This window comes from Schistocerca nitens, chromosome 8 (genome assembly GCF_023898315.1).
Source record: "Schistocerca nitens isolate TAMUIC-IGC-003100 chromosome 8, iqSchNite1.1, whole genome shotgun sequence".
Lineage (NCBI taxonomy): Eukaryota > Metazoa > Arthropoda > Insecta > Orthoptera > Acrididae > Schistocerca > Schistocerca nitens.
The window spans coordinates 598,762,733-598,790,449 of record NC_064621.1 but is presented as its reverse complement, the minus strand read 5'-3'; the positions used below and the strand labels follow the sequence as shown (position 1 = coordinate 598,790,449).

The 27,717-nt window shown below is 40.7% G+C and overlaps 1 protein-coding gene across 1 annotated transcript in view; it reads right to left on the bottom strand.

Moving 5' to 3' along the window:
- Nucleotides 1-27,717, bottom strand: part of LOC126199303 (transient-receptor-potential-like protein) — a 212,081-nt gene that overhangs the window by 45,996 nt on the left and 138,368 nt on the right. Inside the window, exon 17 of the mRNA XM_049936138.1 lies at nt 12,429-12,676. Within this exon, the coding sequence (XP_049792095.1) occupies nt 12,429-12,676 (248 nt within the window). The remainder of the gene's footprint in view (nt 1-12,428; nt 12,677-27,717) is intronic.

The following is a 27,717-nucleotide window of genomic DNA, read 5'->3' as shown; positions in this document are numbered from 1 at the left end:
AACAGCTGGATGGATTGTGTTCTGAATTCTCGTCCGTGTTCTCTGCTGGTCTGGGTCGTGCCAAGGATTTTGAAGCCCACATTACTCTTAAACCTACAGCTCGCCCTAAGTTTTTCCGGGCACGCCCTATTCCGATGGCGTTGTGTGCACCTGTCAAGGCTGAGATAGACAGGTTAACAGCTTCAGGGATTCTCCTTCCTGTTACCTCCAGCGAATGGGCATTGCCAATCGTGGTGGTTTCTAAACCAAAAGTTAGTCTGTGATTGTGTAGTGATTTTAAAGCCACTGTCAATGCTCAGAGCCTCATTGACACTTATCCTCTTCCCCATCCTGAGGAGTTATTTACCAAGCTCGCTGGGGGTCAGTTCTTTTCCAAACTTGACTTATCGGAGGCGTACCATCAGTTGCCGTTGGATGCGTCTTCCAAGGAATTTCTCGTCATCAACACTCCTTGTGGGTTGTATCAGTACCAGCGGTTACCATTTGGCGTCGCTAGTGCGCCGGCCGTTTTTCAGCGGTTTTTGGAACAGCTCACGGCTTCCGTTCCTGGCTGCATCAACTACCTGGATGACATTGTTGTCACGGGGGCCTCCACTGAGGAGCACCTTCGCAATTTGCGTTCACTGTTTCGGGTTCTGCATTCGGCTGGGTTGAAGTGCAATCTGGACAAGTCGCAGTTCTTCCAACCCTCCATTGTTTATCTTGGTTTCCACTTGTCCCGTGAGGGTAAACGTCCTCTACGACAGCACGTTGCGGCCATTACCGCTCTACCCCGGCCGTCTACGGTCAAAGAACTTCAGGTGTTTCTAGGCAAGATTGCTTATTATCACAAATTCATTCCATCCGCGGCGGCTGTGGCTCATCCTCTGCATCAGCTGTTACGCAAAAACGTTCCTTTCTGTTGGTCCGACGAGTGTGAGCAGGCTTTTGTCCGCCTGAAGGCTCATTTGCAGTCGGCGCCTTGTCTTGCCACATTCCGTCTGGGTCAGCACTTGGTTCTGGCGACTGACGCGTCACAGTATGGCCTAGGGGCTGTTCTCGCCCATCGGTATGAGGATGGGTCGGAACGACCCATCGCCTACACATCCAAGACCCTCAACGATGCCCAATGGCGTTACTCTCAAATCGAAAAGGAGGCGCTCGCTATCATTTATGCTCTAAAAAAGTTCAGCGTTTTTTTGTATGGTTCTAAGTATCACCTCATCACCGACCACAAGCCGCTGGTCTCTCTGTTCAGCCCCTCGGCGTCGCTTCCAGATAAGGCAGCTCACCGCCTGCAACGTTGGGCCTTATACTTGTCTCGTTTTCACTATGAGATTCACTATCGCCCCACGGCCCAGCACGCCAACGCTGATGCATTGTCGCGTTTGCCAATGGGCCCCGACCCGGTTTTTGATCGAGATGAACTACTCTGTTTCCACATTGATGAGGAAGAACATAGTGCGGTCGAGGGTTTTCCACTTACAGGTTCGCAGGTCACGTCTGCTACTGCGCGGGACCTGGTCCTGCGTCAGGTGATCGGTTTTGTTCAACGAGGTTGGCCGGACAGGACCAAGGGCCGGGCATCGGATCACCTTCGCAACTACCATGCCTTGCGCCTTCGTCTGTCTGTTCGTGAGGGTGTTGTTCTTCTGGCCACGGATGGCGCATCTCCACGGGTTGTGGTGCCAGCCTCTCTTCGCAAAGATGTTCTCAAACTATTGCATGAAGGCCATTGGGGGATTTCTCGGACTAAGTCCCTGGCCCGCAGGCACGTTTATTGGCCCGGTATTGATTCGGACATCGCCCACATGGTCGCTGCGTGTGGTCAGTGTGCTCAACAACTGGCTGCACCCCGTACAATGCCCTCTCCGTGGCCTGATCCGGCGCAGCCGTGGGAACGGGTGCACGCTGACTTTGCGGCCCCTTCCTCGGCACTTATTGGCTACTGTTGATTGACGCCTTCTCGAAGTTTCCGTTTGTTGTTCGATGTTCGTCGCCCACCACTGCGGTGATGACGCTGGCTTTGTCCAAAATCTTTGCGCTAGAAGGTCTTCCATCCACGATTGTCATGGACAATGGCCCTCAGTTCTCTTCGCAGGCCTTCCGTTATTTTTGTACTGGACAAGGGATTCATCATGTTACAGCACCGCCCTTCCATCCGCAATCGAATGGGGAGGTCGAGCGCCTTGTCCGCACTTTCAAAAGCCAGATGAAACAATTCATTAGTGATTTTTCCACAGATGATGCTCTGTTGCAGTTTCTGAGTTCTTATCGCTTCACGCCTCTGGGTGATCGCAGCCCTGCTGAACTCTTGCATGGCCACCAACCGTGCGCTCTACTGCACCTGCTTCACCCTGTCAGGCCTTGTACTGGGTCCCCTAGTGTGGGAAAATACTCGGTGGGTGCCGACGTGTGGGCACGAGGGTATGGATCTCGCCCTAAATGGATTCCAGGGGTGGTCCAGGCTCTTCGCGGCCGCCGGCTTTGTGAAATACGTACGGACGACGGCATGGTTGTTCGCCATTACGACCAGATGCACCCACGAGTGGTGGCCACGCCGGTGCCACCACCCCTTCTTTCGCCTCCACCAGCCCGAGAAGCCAGTCCTGTCGCTGCTGCTGGACATTTTCGACCATACTCTCGTGTTTCTCCGCGGGATCTTCTCGGGGCCTCCCAAGAGGCCATGGATGTCTCCGCACTGTCCGTGTCTCCAAGGACGTGAGTTTTTTTTTTCAAGGGGGGGAAAGTGTTGTGACAGTGCCACGAGATTTAAAAGTGCCGCTACGTCAGTATGCGAACACGACGATAGAGGCGCTCCACAGCTCGACCGAACGCGGGAGCGCCAACTGGCTATGAACGGCGCCGGCCGCATGTCACGGCACGGCAGTCGAATGACAGATACGGAGTTAATAGCATGTAACCCGCTATTGTTTCTACTTTTGTATATCCACGCAATTTATTAGTGACTGAGGCTCTGAGCACTATGGGACTTAACAGCTATGGTCATCAGTCTTTATTAGTGATTAAAGGTTATAACAATAAGAGTTATTAGAGATAAAGTTAGTGTACTGCTTATAGATGTTGACTCTGAAATCATTAATATATCAGAGCACCACTTAAATAATTTTACAATTCAGAGACCTCATTTACCAGGATACAGATTAGCTGGCTGTTTTTCAAGGAGTTCCTTGTGGGGTGGGGTAGTGGCTATGTCCGTAAAAAACAGTATTCCTTTTGAGCCCATAGATGTATCATGGCACTGCACTGAACAGATATTTGAATGTTGGGCAGAGGCAGTTGAATTTGGTGAAACTAAACTTCTAATTGTTGTTCTTTATAGGTCCCCTAACTCTGACTTAAGAGAATTTCTGCCCAAGCTTGAGAGAGTTCTTCATTCACTTTGTAGGAAGTACCAGAAATTAGTTATATGTGGTGACTTCAATATAAATTTTGTATATGATGGTGCAACAAAAAGGGTGTTGGTAGATCTCCTAAAATCATATGATCTGTTGCAGACTGTGTTTTTTCCAACTAGGGTGCAGGGGAACAGTAGCACAGCCATAGACAATATTTTTATTCATTCTTCATTACTAGATGGGCATTCTGTTAGTGTGAATGGCCTTTCAGACCATGGTGCACAAATTTTTACACTAAAAGGCTTTTGTACTCAACCAAATGTCACATGTAATTACAAACTATACAGGAAAGTTACTCCAACAGCAATAGAGAGTAAACTTTGTCAAGGAACAAGAGTGACAGGATGTTCATAGTGTCAATAACATAGATGATAAATATAATTCTTTCCTTAAAACATTTCTCATGCTCTTTGAGAGTTGCTTTCCATTAGAATTTTCTAAACAGGTTACTGGCAGTATAAGGCAACCCAGATGGCTGACTAGTTGGATAAGGACATCATGTGGAACAAAGTGGGAATTATATCAAAATGTTAGAAGTAGTGACAATCAGGCTACAGTAGCCCATTACAGACAGTATTGTAAGGTGCTTGAAAATGTTATTAGGATAGCAAAGAGTATGTTGTATGGAAATAGAATAGCTAATTCTTCACCGGATAAAATTAAAAACATATGGTCAGTTGTGAAGGAAATGTCTGGTCAGCAGCACAAGGTTGACAATATAAAGTCAGTTTGTAGTAAAAATATTTCTGTTACTGATAAATCAGATGTATGCACAGTATTTAACAATCATTTTCTGACCATTGCTGGTGAGTTAAATAAAAATTCAGTTTCTATAGGTAATCATACAACTTTCTTGGCAAATGCCTTTCCGAGATTGATGTCTGAAATACTCCTCTATGATATAGACAAGGGGGAGATTGAGTCAATAATTAAATCTTTGAAGTCTAAGGACTCTCATGGATATGATGGAGTGCCTAGCAGAAAATTAAAGTACTGTGCTGCACAGGTTAGCCCTCTATTTAGCCAAAATTGTAATTTGTCCTTTAGGAATCGTCAGCTACCTGAACGATTAGAGTACTCAGTAGTAAAGCCACTTTATAAAAAGGGAGAAAGAGATAATGTAGACAATATTAGACATATTTCTATGCCATCAGTGTTTGCTAAAGTTATTGAAAAGGCTGTGTATGTAAGGATAATGGATCATTTTATATCGCATGATTTGCTATCAAATCTACAGTTCGGCTTTATAAGTCGCTTATCAACTGAAAATGCTATATTCTCTTTTCTCTGTGAGGTACTGGATGGGTTAAACAAAAGGTTTCAAACGCTAGGCATATTTTTTGATTTAACGGAGGCATTTGATAGTGTTGATCGCAAAATATTGCTCCAGAAGTTGGACCATTGCGGAATATGAGGAGTAGCTCATAATTGGTTCACCTCTCACTTTAGCAATAGATAGCAAAAGGTCATTATACACAGTGTTGAAAATGGCTGTGATGTTGGGTCTGAGTGAGGTACGGTCAAATGGGGGGTGCCCCAGGGATCAATGTTGGGGCCACGTCTGTTTCTTATTTATATAAATGATATGCCCTCTAGTATTACGGGTAACTCTAAAATATTTCTGTAAAGGATGTTGTGTGCAACATTGACTCGGTTTCAAATAGTGCAGTTCATGACCTAAGTTCATGACTTGTAGAAAATAAACTAACGCCAAATCACAGCAAGACTCAGTTTTTACTTTTTCTAACGCACATTTCAACAAAACCTGACTTTTAATTTCACAGAATGGGCACATGATTACTGAAATTGAACAGTTCAAATTTCTAGGTGTTCAAATAGATAGTAAACTGTCATGGGGAAAGCCCATGTTCAGGATTTTGTTCAAAGACTTAATGCTGGCATTTTTACTATTCAAACGGTGTCTGAAGTGAGTGATCATTCGACATGGAAATTAGTCTACTTTGCTTATTTTCATTTGCTTATGTCATCTGGTATTATATTTTGGGGTAACTCTTCCCATTCTAAAAGGATATTTTTTGCTCAGAAATGGGTGGTTCGGGCAGTAACTTCACGAACCTCTTGTCGACACCTGTTCACGAGTCTGGGTATTTTGACATTGGCCGCTCCATATATGTGTTCCTTACTGTCATTTCTTGTTAACAAATTAGCTTATTCCCAAGAATAAGCAGCTTTCACTCAGTTAATACCTGTCAGAAATCAAACCTGCATTTGGATCGGACTTCCTTAACTCTTGTGCAGAAAGGTGTACAGTATATTGCTGCATCCATTTTTAGTAAGTTACCACTCGAATTCAAAAATCTTAGCAGTAACCTACGTGTTTCCTCATGGGTCACTCCTTCTATTCTGTCGAGGAATTCCTTGAAAAATTAAGCTGATTCTTCTTGTATTGTTGATTGAGTTTACTTGAACTTGTGGCTTGACTGTGTTTGGGTTCATAAACATTTTATTGTTATCTGTTACTACTTTTATGTAGTAATTTCATGTGCTGACACATTCCACGATCTTAGAGATTTGCTCCTCAATTTGGTCCTACGGAACTTGACATGTAAATAAAAATAAATAAATAAATAAAATAAAATAGAAAAGAGGGCACTGTCGTCTGACATGTTGGCACCTCGTCTGACAAAAAGATCGACCAGCATGTGACGTACCTGTGTCGGTGTGCGATATTTTACTTGCATGCATTTTATATTCTGACAAGAAGACAGTAATTTTTCTTCATGAGAATTTGTACACTGTACAATAACAATGAGAGGCACATGAATGTTTCAAGATTTATGTACTGACAGGATTTCTGCTGAAATTGTCAGGTAAGTTACTTTAATGTTTCTCAGAGTTTCTGGTTCACTGTGTTTATCTGAATAAGTTTTTCAGTTTTAATTGCATGTCCATTTGACTCTTAATGTATATTGTTAAACTAGAATCAGGTTTTTATTTAAGCTTTTCTTACAGCCATGTATAGAAAAGCTGTGCAATATTTACTTGTTCTCATAGCGGCTGTCAGCCAGTCACATGTACCAGGAAATAACTTTTAGCTCTTTCTTCAGCTGATTCTCATTTTATTTAGTATTTCATGTCGTGGCTGTATTATAGCTTTATTAAACATGAGGAAATGGTGTGAACGTGCATGCAGATATGTGACTCCATTTTAATATGTTGACAAGAAACATCTGCCTCAGCAATCAGTGCCAGACAGTCTTTCAGGTGTCAGTATGTGTGTGTGAGCCATTGTCTCAAGAAGTTTGCTTGCAGGGAAAGATTATTTTCACTAAGCACTTAGTTCATATTCTGCAAGGGCATTGATAACCAACATCATTATCATCGCCATAACCCTCTATAATTTCCGCTCTCCTCTCACATTCCCTTCCACTACCAAATTATCTTTTCCTTGATTATCAGTATTTATGCAACCAACCAACTGTTATTTTAGTCAAGTTGTACCATAAATTTCTTTCCACCCCAACTTGATTAAATACCTTCTCATTAGTTATTGATTTACCATCTAGTCTTCAGCATTCTCCTGTAGTACTACATTTCAAAAGCTCCTATTCTTTGTTGTGTGAACTGTTTATTATCAACATTTCACTTCTGTACAGCACTACACTCCAGACAGAGAGCTTTAGTAAGTACTTCCTGATATTTAAATGTATATTCAAGCTCAATGAATTTCTCTTTTTCGGAAACTTTCTCCTGTAACCAACCTGAATTGTGTATCATCTCTAAATCAGTGATTGTCAAGTTATTTTATTGCACAAACAGCAATCCTCATCTACTACTTTCAGTATCTCATTTCCTAAGTGAATTCTCTCAGCTTCTCCTGATTTAAATCAGCTTTATTCCATTACCCTTGTTTTACTTTTGTTGATATTAATCTTATAACCTGTTTTTTACACACTACCCATTCCAGGGAAATGGATCATTTGAAATTATATATAATGGGAATTAGTGAAGTTCAGTTTCAGGAGGAACAGGACTTCTGGTCAAGTGAATACATGGTTATAAATACAAAATTAAATGGGGTAACGCAGGAGTCGGCGTAATAATGAATAAGAAAATAGGAATGTGGGTAAGCTACTATGAACAGCATAGCGAATGCATTATTGTAGCCAAGATAGACATGAGGCCCACACCCACCACAGTAGTACAGATTTATATGCCAGCTAGCTCCAGAGGTGATGAAGAGATTGAAGAAATGTATGACGCAATAAAAGAAATTATTCAGATAGTTGAGGAAGATGAAAATAATAGGGGTGTGGAATTGGGGAAAGGAATGAAAAACAAAACCACTTGATAGAGTTTTGCACAGAGCATAATTTAATCATCACTAAAACTTGATTTAAGAATCATATATAGAGGTTGTATACATGGAAGAGGCAAGGAGACACTGGTAGGTTTCAGATTGATTATACAGGGTGGCGCGGATGGATCGGGTGGTTTTGAAGTGGACTGTACGTCTGGAGGGGGGGAGCCAGGTGTTCGGCGACTTCGTCCTGTGGTGGGGGGGGACGGGAAGTTTCAGTTGCAGGCTGGCAGTCAGTCGCGATGGCTACGTGGTCCGTTGAGCATCGTGTTTTCGCAGTGGAAGAGTTCATACGCAATAACGAGTCAATTGTTGCTGTGACGCGTGCCTTTCGCCGGCGTTTCAACATCCCACCTCGCGGTAGTGTTCCTAAGCGAGATACGATATTGAGTTGGGTGCATAATTTCCGCACTACTGGTTCATGTGCTCCAAAATGGACGCCTAGACCGCCAACAATAACAACGCCTGAGAACGTGGAGCGTGTGAGATGCGATGTCACTGCGAGCCCACGTCGATCAACGAGACGTCGTGCTCAAGCTCTTGGAATGTCACGTCGGAGCCTTCAAAGGATTCTTAACGAAGAACTGAAATTCCACCCCTATAAAATCCTGTTGGTACAGAAGATTCTCCCAACAGACCATCTTCAAAGGCTTCAGTTTAGCCAACAGATGTTGGAGTTATTGGAAGATGTAAACCTGATTATCATGATGTCTGACGAGGCTCACTTTCACATTAACGGATACGTAAACAAGCAAAATTGCCGTTACTGGGCCGACACTAACCCAAGAGATCTACACCAACGGCCTCTCCATAGTGACAAAGTGACGGTTTGGTGTGGGGTTTCTAAGGTAGGGATAATTGGTCCTTACTTTTTTGAAAATGAAAGGGAGCAGGCGGTTACTGTTAATTCGCAGCGTTATGTGAACATGATTGAAGATTTTCTTCTCCCACAACTTGAAGAGAACAATTACGACATGGGCAATATGTGGTTCCAACAAGACGGGGCAACTGCACATACCGCTAGGATATCAATGCAAGCTGTACGCGCTCTGTTCCCTGGCCATTTGATTTCCCGTAATGGAGATGTCCATTGGCCCCCTCGCTCGCCGGACCTCACGGTATGTGACTTTTTCTTATGGGGCTATTTAAAAGCAAGGGTCTACATGAACAAACCCCGGACCATTCAGGAGTTGAAGGCAGCAATTCACACCGAAATCACATCAATTCCTGGTGATGTGCTTGAGCGGGCAATGCGGAACGTTAAGGACCGACTCCAAGAATGCGTCGCTCGAGAAGGAGGGCATTTGATGGATGTAATTTTTAAAAACTAACATTACTATTTTTTTGTTAATAAACTTCCATTGTAACTACATGTTTTGCACTTTATTTCAATCCAATACCTTTACAATTGACAGTTTGACAAGTATTTTAAAACCACCCGATCCATCTGCGCCACCCTGTATAATGAATGATACGGCATAGATTTAGGAACCAGACTGTAAACCGTAAGACATTTCCTTGGGCTGATGTGGACTCTGACCACAGTTTATTGATTATGAGCTGTAGATTGAAACTGAAGAAATTGGAAAAGTGTAGGAAATTAAGGAGATGGGACCTGGGTAAGCTGAAAGAACAAGAAGCTGCTGAGAGTTTCAGAGGGAGCATTAAGCAACAGTTGACTAGAACAGGGAAAAGGAATACAGTAGAAGATAAATGGGTAGCTTTAAGAAATGGAATGGTGAAGGCAGCAGAGCGTCAAGTTGTAGAAATCCTTGGATAATGCAAGAGATATTGAATTTAATTAATGAAAGGAGAAAATATAAAAATATAGTAAGTGAAAGGGGATACAAATGTTTAAAAAGTAAAATTGACTGGAAGTGCAAAATGGCTAAGCAGGAATGGCTAGAGGACAAATTCAAGGATTTAGAAGCATATTTCACAAGGGGAAAGGCTACCACTTACAGGAAAACTGAAGAGACCTTTGGAGAAAAGAGAAGCAGCTATATGAATATCAAGATCTCAGATGGAAAACCAGTCCTAAGCAAAGAAGGGAAAGCTGAAAGGTGGAAGGAGTATATAGAAGGTCTGTACAAAGGAGATGTACTTGATAGCAATATTACAGACAGGGAACTGGATGTAAATGAAGATGAGATGGGAGATATTGTACTGCAAGAAGAATGTGACAGAGCTCTGAGAGTCAAAACAAGGCCCCGGGAGTAGACGATATTCCATCAGAGCCACTGATCGCCTCGGGAGAGCCAGCCATGACGAAACTCTTCCATCTGGTGTGCAAAATGTGTGAGGCAGGCAAAATACCCCCTGACTTCAAAAATAATGTAATAATTACAATTCTAAAGAAAGCAGTTGCTGACAAGATGTGAAATTACCAAACAATCTGTTTAATAAGTCATGGTTGCAAAACACTAACACGAATTCTGTACAGAAGAATGGAAAAACTCGTAGAAGCTGACCTCGGGGAAGATCAGTTTGAATTCCGGAGAAATGAAGGAACACATGAGGCAGTACTGATCCTACAGCTTATCTCAGAAGCTAGATTAAGGAAAGACAAACCCACGTTTATAGCATTTGTAGACTTAGAGAAAGCTTTTTACAGTGTTGACTGAAATACTGTCTTTGAAATTCTGAAGGTAGCAGGGGCAAAATATGGGGATTGAAAGGCTATTTACAACCTGTATAGAAACCAGACACCAGTTATAAGGGTCAAGGGAAGGGACATGAAAGAAAAAATCAATGGTTGAGAAGGGAGTGAGACAGGTTTATAGCCCATCCCAGATGCTATTCAATCTGTAAATTGAGCAAGTAGTAAAGGAAACTAAAGAAAAAATTGGAATAGGAATTAAAGTTCAGAAAAAAGAAATAAAAACTTTGGGGCTTGCTAATGAAATTGTAATTTTGTCAGAGACAATAAAGGACTTGGAAGAGCAGTTGAATGGAATAGACATTGTCTTGAAAGGAGGAATAAGATGAACACATTGACAAAAGCAAAACGAGGATAATGGAATGTAGTCAAATTAAATCAGATGATACTGAGGGAGTTAGAGTAGGAAATGAAACACATAAATTAGTAGATGAGTTTTACTATTTGGACAGCAAAATAATTGATGATGTCTGAAGTAGAGAGGATATAAAATGTCTGCTAGCAATGGGAAGAAATGCATTTCTGTAGAAGAGAAATTTATTAACGCTGACTGTAGATTTAAGTGTTAGGAGATGTTTTCTGAAATTATTTGTCTAGAGTGTAGCCATGTATGGAAGTGAAACATGGTCAATAAACAATTTAGACAAGAAGAGAATAGAAACTTTTGAAATGTGGTGCTACAGAAGAATGTTGAATATTAGATGGATAGATCACATAACTAATGAGCAGGTACTGAACAGATTTGCAGATATAAAAAAATTATGGTCCAGATTGACAGAAAGAAGGGATCTGTTGATAGGACACATTCTGAGGCATCACCAGTTCAGCATTAGGGAGAAGTGTGGAGGGTAAAAATCGTAGAGGGAGACAGAGAGATGAATACAGTAAGCAGATTCAGAAACGTGTAGGTTGCCACAGTTTTTCGGAGGTGAAGAGACTCATACAGGATAGAGCAGCATGGAGAGCTGCATCAAACCAGTCTTTGAACTGAAGATAACAACAACAACATCCATTACAGTCAAATGATCTTTCAAGACCTTGTTGTGCCCATCTTTTGAAAATGTAATGTAGTCAGGTGCTTTAATTTTTAAAATTTTGAATGAAAATAGTTATTGTGTTTAATGAAGTCTAAATCAGATTCCAGGAATGTTTTAAAGTTTTCAATTTAACTTATCCCATCAATTGAAGTCTCTTTAGTAGATATGACTTTTCGCAATGAATGTCATATTCAGTATTTCCAGGTTCAGGACCCTACTTCCACCCCAACATCTTTTTAAAAAGTATGTTATAAGTAAAGTAGTTGCTAAAGTTCACCAATGGCTATCTACAGCAACATCAAGGTGCCACAATGCAGAACTTGTTAGGTTTGACACTGTAATTCTTTTGAATACTTGCACATCAAAGATCTCTCAGAAATATATTGTTTTTTGCTGTGTCTCATTTCCTAATTGTTTTTTGCTGTGTCTCGTTTTTCTAAAGTGCTGGGAAGTTCTATGCTGGTGTATAAAACGTTACCATCAAAGGATTTATGCTCTTTACAGCTCTGAGGAAAAGTATATTGTTACTTAACATGGAAAAAAATGTACTTCTGCTTGTGTACAGTGTATTTTCACCTGGAATAAACTGCATTTTTAACTTGGAAATTCGGGAATTTTTTTCTTGTCTACATATATATCACATAGAAACATCAGATGGGAGAAATGTAAGTTATGTAAATTATTTATTACTGACATGAATTGCAGCTCAATGATAAATTAACAGCAAGGAGTAGAATATGGAAGGAAAATTATTGAGGGGAAGAAAGGGAAGTAACAAAAAATAAGGAATGTGGCGGTGTTTAAAAATCAAATGCACTACAAAGTGTATGCTGACAATTGCATACTACAGTTAACTTCAGTGAAAGTATATTCCTTGCAGTGTACTATTTTTTGTAATGTATCACAGTAATTAAGCAACATTTTGTGCCAGAAATGTTCATTTTGGCTAATGGAGAAAGAATAAGTATAGTTGCAAATACCTGATAGCAGATACTACAAAACAGTGGTGTTACCTGCTCGTGGTGGTTTCCAGCTTCCAGGCTGGCTGCCAGCTGGAGACCCACCAACTTCTTCTGAAATGTCTTTAAGTAGTTCCATTATTGACTCCCCTGTTGTCTCAGGTAATGGAATGGGTGATGCTGCACGTGAGAGTCCACGTACAGGACAGCGTGAGACCAACTTCTGAGCCTGTTCCATAGCCTTCTGCAGATTCTGTTGATTTTTGAATGACTCACGATTATTGCATCTGCCGATCTGGGATCTGAAATTGAATCATTTAACTTACGCTAGCAATTTGTCATAAGACATCTTTCTAAATAGCCAATTTACTACTGGAGGGAAGCATGGAGGGTAAAAATCATTGACGGAGTCCAAGAGATGAATACATTAAGCATATTCAGAAAGATGTAGGTTGCAGTAGTTACTCAGAGATGAAGAGGCTTGCACAAGATAGATAAGCGTGGAGAGCTGCATCAAACCAGTCTTTGGACTGAAGACCACCACAACAACAAATAGCTAGTTTCCTACTTTAATTACATTTTTAATGGACCTACTTGAGATACATCAGCTTGTCCTAATGTACTATAAATTTGTGGCGTACAAACTAACTTATTAATTGAAGATGGTGTAATTATTTAGCAAGATTCTTTCTTTCAGTTGAAATCCAAATATGTGTACATATTCACACATGAGAGGAAGAAAGAGGGGGCGTCAGAGATGAAATAATGAAGTGTAATGAATTCTATAGAATTCATTACATTCGTTATTTCATAGGGAGTTATCAGTAGCTGTAATCATTTTTCTTAATTTTGTGATGCACAACCTCTTAGCCCTAAGGCAAGCCTTTATTTTTATGATCAGTTCCAGTGTATCAGTTTGATGATCATCAGGCAAAAAGAAAACAACATCAAAATATGGAAAACATGTACATAAGTAATAGGTAATGCCATATTATACAGTAAAAATGTACACAAGGCTTTACATTATCTGTGCTTCATTTGCCCATGCGAGGTTTCAGATACAGCTTATAACATCCTAAATACACCAGGGTAAAATATAAAGAAAACCTTTCATTTATGAAAGACAGAGGAAGAAAATTTTATACAAAGAATGGAGTTTATCCACAAAAAGACTTACGTCCAGTCCAGTCCAGGCCATATTGGAGTTCCATCTATTACAAATAGAGTCTACCAGAATGACAATGTGGCCAATACGATAGCATTCATGATGTGCACACCACTGATTGTATCAACCCACACAGAGGAGAGTGTCAGATTGGTGCTGCTCTGGCTTATATCCCTGCATTGGCATGATCTTGTCAGAGGGCATACCTGAGAATCTGTGCCATCCGAGTAGTGGCATCATAATGGTTGATAGTAATGTTGTGCCAGCTTCTTGATTTCCATGTTAATGTCTGGTGGTGCCCTACACAAACAATCTGGATTCTTGTATCCACCTGGCATCCATTGTTACACAGTAAAAGTGTGTACTCTGAGCTGACCCATCTCGAGGTCCCTTTGTGAGATGTTGCTGCAATCAGCACTGCTGTCACAGACACTTATTCCTCTCCTGCACTGAATATCATGGCAGTAGTCTTCTGCCGGGTGGCTACAAAAGATGCTGCCCAGCCAAAAGAACCAGTTCACATTGGGATTTGCTGTGGGACGATTGTCGACCACATCCTGCTGGTCCCTCAGTGGGAGCTCCCTTTGCCCAAGTGCAGGCGTTTGCCCTGAGCCATGTCCAAGTCTTCATTTTGTGTTACCCAGTTCGCAACACTGGCCACCAATGCCTTCGCTCCGAGCTGTGTCCAAATCTTCATGCCACATCTCATCTGAATCTCCACACTGGTCAACAATGCATTTGCTCTGAGCTGCATCTGAGTCATCACTCCACGTTTTATCACTCTGGGGCTTACACCAGCGGTACCCGTTACCTGTCAGTGGGCAACTCACCATTGCTCCCATGTTAACGCTAGCTGCAATTGTAGTTCAACCATCAGTGCCCATCACTCGGCATCATTCACAACAGCCCTGCTACCTTAATCCAGCTAAGTGCTTCCGTCTTGGCAGGACCTCTCTCCTGGACCACCCTCGAGCCCTACCACTTGGCATGGACAACACCAACATCACCCTCATAAGAACTCTACCAGTGAAATGTCAGTGACTATTGATGGAATGGAACCGAGTAGTGCTGATTCAATCCAAATGTCTTGTTGTATTCAATTTACAAGTGTAAATAAAGTTAATTTGTTGTTGCTATCTGGGTATGGGAATTGGCTTGACTTTCTCAGCCATGACACAGAAATATAAATTACATATCTAATTAACCTGAGGTTCTTCTTGATGAACTGTTTGTAGTATGTACTTTTGGTTTTGATTAGGTTTTAGCCTTGCACATTTGCATTATTATCAATTGTTTATGAAACTGTTCACAGAAAAATGATGCACAGTTACTTTCAGTCTTTGTGTAAGTACTTCTTTAGAAATCATGTAATTTCCTCAGATTTACATATACATTTATCATATATCATATTTTCTTATTTTTTCTGTTTTTTACTTTTTATGCAGACACCTGATTATAGCCAAATTGTAAGACTGAAACGAATTGTAAAATAAAAGTTTCTTGATAGCTGAGTGATTGTGCATTGAGAACATCAGATTATTCAAGTCTTTTACTGAGTATTTAAATTAATGAGTATCTTTCTTTGCATTTATTAGGGAAGTCATGCATTACATTTCCTGTTAACTGCAAGTAATCTCACTTTTGCCTCCTGTGTAATCATCATTGCCATTGGATCAGTCACTGATAAGCAGAGACAACGTTGAAACTTCCTGGCACATTAAAACTGTGTGCCCGACCGAGACTCGAACTCGGGACCTTTGCCTTTCGCGGGCAAGTGCTCTACCATCTGAGCTACCAAAGCATGACTCATGCCCGGTCCTCACAGCTTTACTTCTGCCAGTATCTCGTCTCCTACCTTCCAAACTTTACAGAAGATCTCCTGTGAACCTAGCAGAACTAGCACTCCTGAAAGCAAGGATACTGCGGAGACACGGCTTAGCCACAGCCTGGGGGATGTTTCCAGAATGAGATTTTCACTCTGCAGTGTGAGTGTGCGCTGATATGAAACTTCCTGGCAGATTAAAACTGTGTGCCTGACCGAGACTCGAACTCGGGACCTTTGCCTTTTGCGGGCAAGTGCCCTACCATCTGAGCTACCGAAGCACGACTCACGCCCGGTCCTCACAGCTTTACTTCTGCCAGTATCTCGTCTCCTACCTTCCAAACTTTACAGAAGCTCTCCTGCGAACCTTGCAGTACTAGCACTTTTGAAAGAAAGGATACTGCGGAGACATGGCTTAGCCACAGCCTGGGGGATGTTTCCAGAATGAGATTTTCACTCTGCAGTGGAGTGTGCGCTGATATGAAACTTCCTGGCAGATTAAAACTGTGTGCCCGACCGAGACTCGAACTCGGGACCTTTGCCTTTCGTGGGCAAGTGCTCTACCATCTGAGCTACCGAAGCACGACTCACGCCCGGTCCTCACAGCTTTACTTCTGCCAGTATCTCGTCTCCTACCTTCCAAACTTTACAGAAGCTCTCCTGCGAACCTTGCAGTACTAGCACTTTTGAAAGAAAGGATACTGCGGAGACATGGCTTAGCCACAGCCTGGGGGATGTTTCCAGAATGAGATTTTCACTCTGCAGTGGAGTGTGCGCTGATATGAAACTTCCTGGCAGATTAAAACTGTGTGCCCGACCGAGACTCGAACTCGGGACCTTTGCCTTTTGTGGGCAAGTGCTCTACCATCTGAGCTACCGAAGCACGACTCACGCCCGGTCCTCACAGCTTTACTTCTGCCAGTATCTCGTCTCCTACCTTCTAAACTTTACAGAAGCTCTCCTGTGAACCTTGCAGAACTAGCACTCCTGAAAGCAAGGATACTGCGGAGACACGGCTTAGCCACAGCCTGGGGGATGTTTCCAGAATGAGATTTTCACTCTGCAGTGGAGTGTGCGCTGATATGAAACTTCCTGGCAGATTAAAACTGTGTGCCCGACCGAGACTCGAACTCGGAATCTTTGCCTTTCGCGGGCAAATGCTCTACCATCTGAGCTGAGAAGTGCAGCTGTGAGGACCGGGCGTGAGTCGTGCTTCGGTAGCTCAGATGGTAGAGCACTTGCCCACGAAAGGCAAAGGTCCCGAGTTCGAGTCTCGGTCGGGACACAGTTTTAATCTGCCAGGAAGTTTCATATCAGCGCACACTCCGCTGCAGAGTGAAAATCTCATTCTAGAGACAACGTTATTGAGATCTATTGGAAACTATTTGTCTGCGCACTTCTTACAACATGCAGCCTCAACGTTTATGAACTTCTTTTCTCCTAGTACAACTTTCTCCCTATCTGCCAGATTTCTTTTTTCTCTTTCACACATTCCTTCACCTCTTCATACTTTTTCACTGGCTGTTGCATACCTTTCTGTCCCTCTCTATTATTATTGCTGCTTCTCTCTCTCTCTCTCTCATTTATTTTTGTTATTAATATTTCTTTAAGTTTTAAAGTCATCAATTTTTCAGTTGACTTGATGTTGTCCACCATCTTTTATTATGTTATACTAAATTTTTCTTCCCTATGTAACTACTACACCCAGTGTCTTAGGTAATCTGTTTTTCATCTTCTAATCTTCGTCTGTCTGCTATTTTTTACCCTTTCCCATCTAATACTGCTTCCAGCGTAGTGCTCACTCTACCTGGATGCTGTGGCTGGTCCTGCAATAATCTGTTTCTGGTAAGTGCTTTCTCCTTTCCTCATCTATTTGATTGTAATACTTCTGTGTTTTGTACTTTATCTGCCCAAGCAGTTTTTAACATTTGTCAATAGTACCACATTTCAAATGCTTCTCTTTTCTTCTTCTCCAGATTTCTGATGGTTCACTTTTTGTTTCCATACAATTCTGTGCTCCAAGCGTGCACTTTCAGAAACTGCTTCCTCAGTTCCACATCAGTATCTGAAACTAGTATTTACGAGGGTCACTCCCAAAGAAATGCACACTATTTTTGTAAAAATACAGTTTTCATTCTGCATGCATGAAAGTTTTGCAGTGTGTAGATACATCCTTCCCACTTGTTTTCAAACTTAGTTCAACCTGTTCCTGTGACTGGCACTGTCACAGCATGTCTTCAAGATGTCTGCTACACTTGACGTTCATCAGAAGCAACTTGCTGTCATAGAATTCCTGTGCTGTGAAAACGAGACAGTGGAAAACACCCACAAGACGTTGAACAAGGTGTGTGTAGATGCTGCTGTCGATCACAGAACAGTTAGTCAGTGGGCAAGCAGGTTATGTGATGAAAGTGGGCACGGCAATATTGAGGAATGTCCTCACAACGGCAGGCCTCATACTGCACACACTCCAGACTATGTGCGGAGAGTTAACGAATTGGTGACTGCTGACAGATGCATCACAGTGAACAAATTGTCATGCTATATTGGGGAAGGAAGTGTTTGCAGAATACTGAAAATGTTGGCGTTAAAAAAGGTTTGTGCCAGGTGGGTTCCCAGGATGTTGACAGTGGCTCACAAAGAAACAAGAAAAACGGTATGCAGCAAACTTTTGGAACAGTAAGAGAATGGTGGAGATGAATTTCTTGGAAGAATTGTGACAGGTGATGAAACATAGCTTCATCATTTTTCACCACAGACAAAGAGGCAATCAATGGAGTGGCATCATGCAAATTCACCCAAGAAAAAAATTCAAAACCACACCTTCTGCTGGAAAAGTTATGGCTATGGTGTTTTTCAATTCTGAAGGACTCTTGCTTATGGACATCATGCCATGCATATGTGATGACACTGAAGAAACTTCAAGCTCGACTGAGTCGTGTTCGACCACATCGCGGCAAAAGCCGTATGTTTTGCTGTTGCGCGACAATGCACGGCCACATGTCAGTCAAAAAACCATGGACGCGATCACAAAACTTGGATGGACAACACTGAAACACCTGCCTTACAGTCCTGACCTGGCTCCATGTGACTATCATCTCTTTAGGAAACTGAAAGACTCTCTTCGTGGAACAAGGTTTGAAGATGATGACTCCCTTGTGCACGCTGCCAAACAGTGGCTCCAACAAGTTGGTCCAGAATTTTACCATACAAGTATACAGGCGCTGGTTCCAAGATGGCGTAAGGCAGTTGAGAGGGATGGAAATTATGTGGAGAAATGAAAATATTGTTCCTAAAGGATGTATCTACACACTGTAAAACTTTCAAACATGTAGAATAAAAGATGGATTTAAAAAAAATAGTGTGCATTTCTTTTGGAGTGACCCTTGTATTTGCAAAAGCTTTCCTCATCTGTGCCAATGTACTTCTGATATCTTATTTTCTTTGACCATTCTTAATAATCTTGCTTCCTAGAAAGGACATACTCCCATTGCCTTCTGCATCTGCATGCCATTGATCATTGGTGATTCTTCTGCCTTAAGGGCAAAATGGTGCCCTTTTGCTGCCATTTTTATTCAAAATGTAAACAACACATGCGATCAATCCCAGTACCCAGGAAATTATGATTAGTAAGCAAAGATGCTACTCATAACTATTATGTTAGATGCTGTTTTGTGGCTTCCTATTGGCCCATTTCATTTCATATTGTTATTATTCTCCCTCCTCCCCATGAACCATAGACCTTGCCGTTGGTGGGGAGGCTTGCGTGCCTCAGCGACACAGATAGCCGTACCGTAGGTGCAACCACAACGGAGGGGTATCTGTTGAGAGGCCAGACAAATGTATGGTTCCTGAAGAGGGGCAGCAGCCTTTTCAGTAGTTGCAGGGACAACATTCTGGATGATTGACTGATCTGGCCTTGTAACATTAACCAAAACAGCCTTGCTGTGCTGGTACTGCGAACGGCTGAAAGCAAGGGGAAACTACGGCCATAATTTTTCCCTAGGGCATGCAGCTTTACTGTATGGATACCCTCTTGGGTAAAATATTCCGGAGGTAAAATAGTCCCCCATTCGGATCTCCGGGCGGGGACTACTCAGGAGGACGTCGTTATCAGGAGAAAGAAAACTGGCGTTAAACGGATCGGAGCGTGGAATGTCAGATCCCTTAATCGGGCAGGTAGATTAGAAAATTTACAAAGGGAAATGGATAGGTTAAAGTCAGATATAGTGGGAATTAGCGAAGTTCGGTGGCAGGAAGAACAAGACTTTTGGTCAGGTGAATACAGGATTATAAATACAAAATCAAATAGGGGTAATGCAGGAGTGGGTTTAATAATGAACAAAAAAATAGGAGTTCGGGTAAGCTACTACAAACAACATAGTGAACACATTGACTAATGACCTCAGCAGTTGAGTCCCATAGTGCTCAGAGCCATTTGAGAGTGAACACATTATTGTGGCCAAGATAGGCACGTGGCCCATGCCTACAACAGTAGTACAAGTCTATATGCCAACTAGCTCTGCAGATAACAAAGAAATTGAAGAAATGTATGATGAGATAAAAGAAATTATTCAGATAGTGAAGGGAGATGAAAATTTAATAGTCATGGGTGACTGGAATTCGATAGTAGGAGAAGGAAGAGAAGGGAACGTAGTAGGTGAATATTGATTGGGGGTAAGAAATGAGAGAGGAAGCCGCCTGGTAGAATTTTGCACAGAGCACAACTTACTCATAGCTAACACTTGGTTCAAGAATCATAAAAGGAGGTTGTACACATGGAAGAAGCCTGGAGATACTGGAAGGTGTCAGATAGATTATATAATGGTAAGACAGAGATTTAGGAACCAGGTTTTGAATTGTGGGACATTTCCAGGGGCAGATGTGGACTCTGACCACAATCTATTGGTTATGAACTGTAGATTAAAACTGAAGAAAATGCAAAAAGGTGAGAATTTGAGGAGATGGGACCTGGATAAACTGAAAGAACCAGAGGTTGTAGACAGTTTCAGGAAGAGCATAAAGGAACAACTGACAAGAATGGGGGAAAGAAATACAGTAGAAGAAGAATGGATAGCTTTGAGGGATGAAGTGGTGAAGGCAGCAGAGGATCAAGTAGGTAAAAAGACGAGGGCTAGTAGAAATCCTTGGGTGACAGAAGAAATACTGAATTTAATAGATGAAAGGAGAAAATATAAAAATGCAGTAAATGAAGCAGGCAAAAAGGAATACAAACATCTCAAAAATGAGATCGACAGGAAGTGCAAAATGGCTAAGTAGGCATGGCTAGAAGACAAATGTAAGGATGTAGAGGCTTACCTCACTAGGGGTAAGATAGTTACTGCCTACAGGAGAATTAAAGAGACCTTTGGAGAAAAGAGAACCACTTGTATGAATATCAAGGGCTCAGATGGAAACCCAGTTCTAAGCAAAGAAGGGAAAGCAGAAAGGTGGAAGGAGTATATAGAGGGACAATACAAGGGTGATGTTCTTGAGGACAATATTATGGAAATGGAAGGGAATGTAGATGAAGATGAAATGGGAGATATGATACTGCGTGAAGAATTTGATAGAGCACTGAAAGACCTATGTCAAAACAAGGCCCAGGGAGTAGACAACATTCCATTAGAACTACTGACAGCCTTGGGAGAGCCAGTCCTGACAAAACTCTACCATTTGGTGAGCAAAATGTATGAGACAGGCGAAATACCCTCAGACTTCAAGAAGAATATAATAATTCCAATCCCAAAGAAAGCAGGCGTTGACAGATGTGAAAATTACCGAACTATCAGTTTAATAAGTCATGGCTGCAAAATACTAACGCAAATTCTGTACAGACGAATGCAAAAACTGGTAGAAGCCGACCTCGGGGAAGATCAGTTTGGATTCCTTAGAAATATGGGAACACGTGAGGCAATACTGACCCTACGACTTATCTTAGAAGCTAGGTTAAGAAAAGGCAAACCTATGTTTCTAGCATTTGTAGACTTGGGGAAAGCTTTTGACAATGTTGACTGGAATAATCTCTTTCAAATTCTGAAGGTGGCAGGGGTAAAATACAGGGAGCGAAAGGCTATTTACAATTTGTGCAGAAACCAGATGGCAGTTATAAGAGTCGAGGGACACGGGGGACATGAAAGGGAAGCAGTGGTTGGGAAGGGAGTGAGACAGGGTTGTAGCCTCTCGCCGATGTTATTCAATCTGTATATTGAGCAAGCAGTAAAGGATACAAAAGAAAAATTCGGAGTAGGTATTTAAATCCATGGAGAAGAAGTAAAAACTTTAAGGTTCGCCGATGACATTGTAATTCTGTCAGAGACAGCAAAGGACTTGGAAGAGCAGTTGAACGGAATGGACAGTGTCCTGAAGGGAGGATATAAGATGAACATCAACAAAAGCAAAACGAGGATTATGGAATGTAGTCGAATTAAGTCGGGTGATGCTGAGGGAATTAGATTAGGAAATGAGACACATAAAGTAGTAAAGGAGTTTTGCTATTTGGGGAGCAAAGTAACTGATGATGATGGTGGTCAAAGTAGAGAGGATATAAAATGTAGACTGGCAATACCAAGGAAAGCGTTTCTGAAGAAGAGAAATTTGTTAACATCGAGTATAGATTTAAATGTCAGGAAGTCGTTTCTGAAAGTATTTGTATGGAGTGAAGCCATGTATGGAAGTGAAACATGGACGATAAATAGTTTGGACAAGAAGAGAATAGAAGCCTTTGAAATGTGGTGCTACAGAAGAATGCTGAAGATTAGATGGGTAGATCACATAACTAATCAGGAAGTATTGAATAGGATTGGGGAGAAGAGGAGTTTGTGGCACAACTTGACTAGAAGAAGGGGTAGGACATGTTCTGAGGCATCAAGGGATCACCAATTTAGTATTGGAGGACAGTGTGGAGGGTAAAAATCATAGAGGGAGATCAAGAGATGAATACACTAAACAAATTCAGAAGGATGTAGGCTGCAGTACATATTGGGAGGTGAAGAAGCTTGCACAGGATAGAGTAGCATGGAGAGCTGCATCAAACCAGTCTCAGGACTAATGACCACAACAACAACAAGCAATCCTTCTCCCTATTAATGTTCTTTTGGATATGTAGCTGTTTGGGAATTATTGTTTCCCTTTAGTTCTCCTCTTGTTCTCTACTTTTAACCTCTTGTCTTTCTTTTTATGTTAATTGCATTCCAAATACATTAATATTACACTGTTGATGTTGACGATAAATTAAACTTTAACCATCTTTTCTGCTAATATTTTTCCTTTTTACTTACATTTTTTACATTCATTGTACTTTCATATTTTTGTGAGCCATTGGTACCAATGCTCCAGAATACCATCTCAAGCAGCAGTTAAGCTCTGCAATTATAGGAAGATGATACATGTTTGCTGTGCTACTAATCTTGTGTAATATACTAATGATTCTGGAACCTCAACTGTCCTGATGTCTGTTCATCAAAACAGCAGGCAGCTGGGCTGTGCTTAGCTAAATTTTGTGTTAGTGGATGATTGACCCAAATACTTAGAGGTAGGTTCATGATCATTCCTCCACAACAATGTCTGAGCCCACAAAGTGAAGATGTGGGTGAGTTTTTGGCCAGCAAACTGATCACAGACTGTAATTGGCCTCCTCAACTTCTGGTTGTTCCTGATATTGAAGTTGCCATTGACACAATTAAGGACATGCAAGAAAATTGTGCTACAGTACTAAATGCAGCTTGACAAAAGGACTGCAGTGACTGTGTTTCAAAACACTTTTAAAGTGATTTCAGCTGTTAATTGCTTCATGGGAAGACTATTGTGAATAAATACAGTGCTTTTGTGAACTTAATACACGACTTCTTATTTTTTATAGCTACAGTCGTAACGACACTGGGACATAATGTGTATAATGTGTAAGATTGTCCTGCACTGCTCTTCCTCCACTTCAAAATCTACTCATTGTTGTCACCATAATACTGTATTTACCCAATTGTATTGTATTGTATTGTATTGCATTGTATTTGCAAACTGATCTATTGCTGCTGAGGTCAATATTTTTATTGTTGTGTAATAGATTAATACAGGGGTCATCTCACATTTACATGTAAAACATCAGTAGTTGAAGTCACTGGTCATTTGCAGATTTAATTTGAAGAATTTAGAAGGGTTGGGTGGGATTGGGAGGAGGGACAACTTGATTGAGCACTAAGGTGAATGTGGGGAGGGGAGTGGATAGTGAGCAGCAAATTTCATTGTGTTCACCAACCATGGGAATTTAGACTGCGTACCTTTGCTTTTTGTGGAAATGTACCATGTTTAAATTGCATTTTGCCTGAATCCATTATTAGTCGGACTTGAATTACCTTTAAAATTGGGCAGATACTCAAAGTTGCACAAACAGTCAACAGTAGTGTAAATAAAACAGTAAAGTAAATACTCTAGACAGTATATTAACAAATACGGCTTTAGAAAATAGAGCAATAACACATCCAAAACTTAAAAAAAGTAACAAAAGCGAATATTCATCACAATGATGTATTAAATTATACATTATTTGAAAGAATGTAATGTATGCATGAGCATAGGTCACTCACTACTCACAAAATATAATTCTGAGAAGTAGAAAGACACAAAGAAATGATCAAAATTTCCATAGTTTTGGACAAAGTCATTCACAGCCAGTGAACACACACGGCACTCTTACATACATATCTGCATTTGTCTGTTGTTACTGGAGTCTGACTGAGCAAGTAGGTAACCAAGATCTGGCAACAGTGCCTTTGTGTATTGACATAGACTGTTGCAGCTGCAGGAATAGTTTCGAAGAAAATGTAAGTACTATTTGTGGCTTTCTTCTTATTTTTAACTATGTTTGGTTTCTGCCCCCAGGAAATTATCGAGTGGTATATGCCAAGTGTTCTGAAGGAACATAGTTGTTGTAGATTAAATTAAAAACAAAAGTGCAAATTAAGTTGGCATCTTCTCTAATATAATAATAATAATAATAATAATAATAATAATAATAATGGACCAGAAAAGCAGAAGGTGTCATTTATGGTCTGTCAGTATAGTTATCCTAACATTCGTGTGAAATGATTTGCGAAAACCAAGGCAACCTAGAGTCAGGATGTCTAGATTAGGTAAACAAGTATCCATGCTTTTTAATGACCAAACAACGAGGGCTTTTAACAGCCATTACTTACTTACTTCATGCGTATGTTAATGTTGTTTTTGATGATAGTCTCAGACATGTTTTTCTGTCATGATTTTCATATCTTGCTGTAGGAGACATCTTCAGATACTATGGGTCTTGGTGACAACATTGTATAATGTTCAATATCAACATCTATGTCCATCATCTGCAACTGCAATCACTGTGAAATGTGTGGCACAGGATACCTCGCATTGCGCTGTGCATTATGGTTTCTTTGTAGTCCATTTCAGTATGGAGACAAAAATTGCTTAAATATCTCTTATGGTCCCTAACAGGATGTGGTATATTCCTATATTTCTCACTTATATCAGCTATTGAAACTCCATAAGTTAGCTTTCACAGCATATATTAAGTCTATCTTTGCGTAGTAATTAAAGTATTTCAGCAGTTCTGTGACAGTCCATGTGAACCAAACAAATTTGTGTCCATTCCTGCTGCCCTTCTTTGCATACATTCTGTATTATCTGTTGTGTTTGGTATAGGTTCCTCACTCAGATGGATTGCATTTCCTTTGTAAACTTAGTGCATTTTCCCAGTTTCCTATCAGTGCACTGGTGTCCGCCAGTGGCTTCACTCACTATTGAACTTATGCAAACATTCTATTGTATGTCCCCACAAATTGCTTCACCAGTTATTTGTGTGAGTTGACTGACTCCATTTGTGACTCACTGACATTGTATTCATAAGCTACTGCATTTGTGTGTTTTGTGAAGTGCTGATATTTGCACCACTTTGAAATTTTTGTGAAGTTCTGGGTGGATATTTGTGCCACATTTTAGATAGTACTTCATTATAGATAACTGTATCATAAGGGAAAAGTTTGTGGTTACTATGAATAGTGGCTGACATTTCATTAATGTACTACATGACGACAAGGGAACAAAAATGATTACTTGGAGCATGCCCGAAGTTATTTGTACACCTGCCAGTGACTCTTCATCCATGATTTTTTTGTAAATTGTTATTTGATAGTCTTGTAATGTTCATAATCACACTCTAGGAATACACTACAACCAACTACATATTGTTGTCACAGGGATCATAAGGATAAGATAAGAATAATTACAGCGCTCACAGAGACATTCAGAAAATCATTCTTCCTGCACTTCATATGTGAATGGAACTGGAAGAAACCCTAATAACTCTTACAAATGGACATACCCAGTGCCATGCACTTCACAGTGGCTTGCTGAGTATAGATGCAGATATAGATGTGGGTAGTCTAAATCATTTGATTCCGATACAGGAGGCACATCAAAAAATTTGCAAAAAACTTCACCGTATACACAGAGCAACTGATTCTAAAAAACAATATCTTAATATATCTAAAAACAAAGATGATGTGACTTACCGAACGAAAGTGCTGGCAGGTCGATAGACACACTAACAAACACAAACACATTTTGTGTGTATGTTTGTGTTTGTTTGTGTGTCTATCGACCTGCCAGCACTTTCGTTCGGTAAGTCACAATATCTTTGTTTTTAGATATATTTTTCCCACGTGGAATGTTTCCCTCTATTATATTCAAACAATATCTTAATTATGATATAGTTTTTTTTTAATGTACCAAGGTACCCCTTGCTCAAATCATAATTTCATCCTTCATTAAATCTACTGAATAGTAGTTTGTCTCCTACATAATCTGTTGCAACCTTATTTTTATAGTATCTAGCTTCATATTACGTATGTTTTGATTTATATGCCTGTTGATTTATTATAAGTTTTCATCATCATATATTGTGAGGTCTGTGCATATAATTTCAATTGGCTTGTGGGAAGCATAAAATTCTCTTTGTTTATTGTGTTGAAAATCTGACAAAAATTATTCACCCCAATAATTTTTGTCTGCCATGTCCTCCCAATCGAGAAATCTTCAATCTAGTAACAAATTATACTTCATACCCCATATAATAGTACTTTTGATAAAAAGTATTGGTGTGTTACTGAGGCAAATGCTTTTTGGAAGTAAGAAATACTGCATCCATGTGGTTGCTTTGATCCATGGATTTCACATGATCAGTATTTACTGAGTCCATGCTGGTTGGTGTGGAGGAGGTGACTGTGTTTAAGGTACCTCATTATGTTTCTACAATAGTTGAATGTCAGTAATATTGGACAGTAGATTTTGTTGATCCATTATGCTACCCTTACGGACAAGTGTGATCTGTACTTTCTTCCAACCACTGAACAGTTTCTTGTTTGAGAGCTCTATGTAATATTATCGTTGTTATTACTATTTCTGTATGAAAATTTATGGTTCAGAAATGGGCAGCCCAGTTGCAAATCCTAATTGACTCTTGACATATTTCATTACTTCCTAGGGCTAAGCAATTTCTGCTCTTTTACAGCGTCTCTGACACTAATACAGACAAGTATCATTCAGTTTTGCAATGATTCAGTAATGGCACTGGGACAGTACTTCTGGATCATCCTCCATAACGAGACATTGGAAAACAGAGTTCAGCACTTCTGCACTTTATTTGCTGCCCTCAGTTTCAGTTCTTGTGTCACACATGAGTATCTGGGCACTAATTTGCTACCACTAACAGCCTTACAGTATTAGGAGAATTCGTACAATTTTTGTGAGAGGTGCTGGTTCTGCTATAATGGTTGTTAAAGACTTCATGCATTGACTTTTTGATAGCCAAACATCTTGTATTTAACATCTCTGTACACACACACACACACACACACACACACACACACACACACACACACACACACACCACATGTAAAGCTTTCTATGTTTTAGTTGCATGTTTTACTTTGGTAATCATTGTTGTTACAACTGCCTCATGGTCACTTGTAGCAGTTTTAATGAAGACATCGTCAAAGATGTCGGGCTGGTTAGTTCAGATTAGATTTATTGTTATTACTGCCAGGAAGAGGGCTTTGAAATTACCTGTTCAGATAGTGCATTTAGTGTTCTTTTGCAGTATGGCTTGTCATTCACACCAGTTGTAGAATTGTGGTTATTCCAATTAATTACTGGATTTTAAAAATTTCATCCAGTGTTGATAGAATGATTGGAAGAGATAAATATTAATGAACTGAGATTCTAAAGCTTGTAAATTTTTTGGTTACATTTGAAAGTCAGTCTGGTGATCATATTGTGGGTCTTGAGTTTCGAGTCTAGCGCTATGAATACTCCAC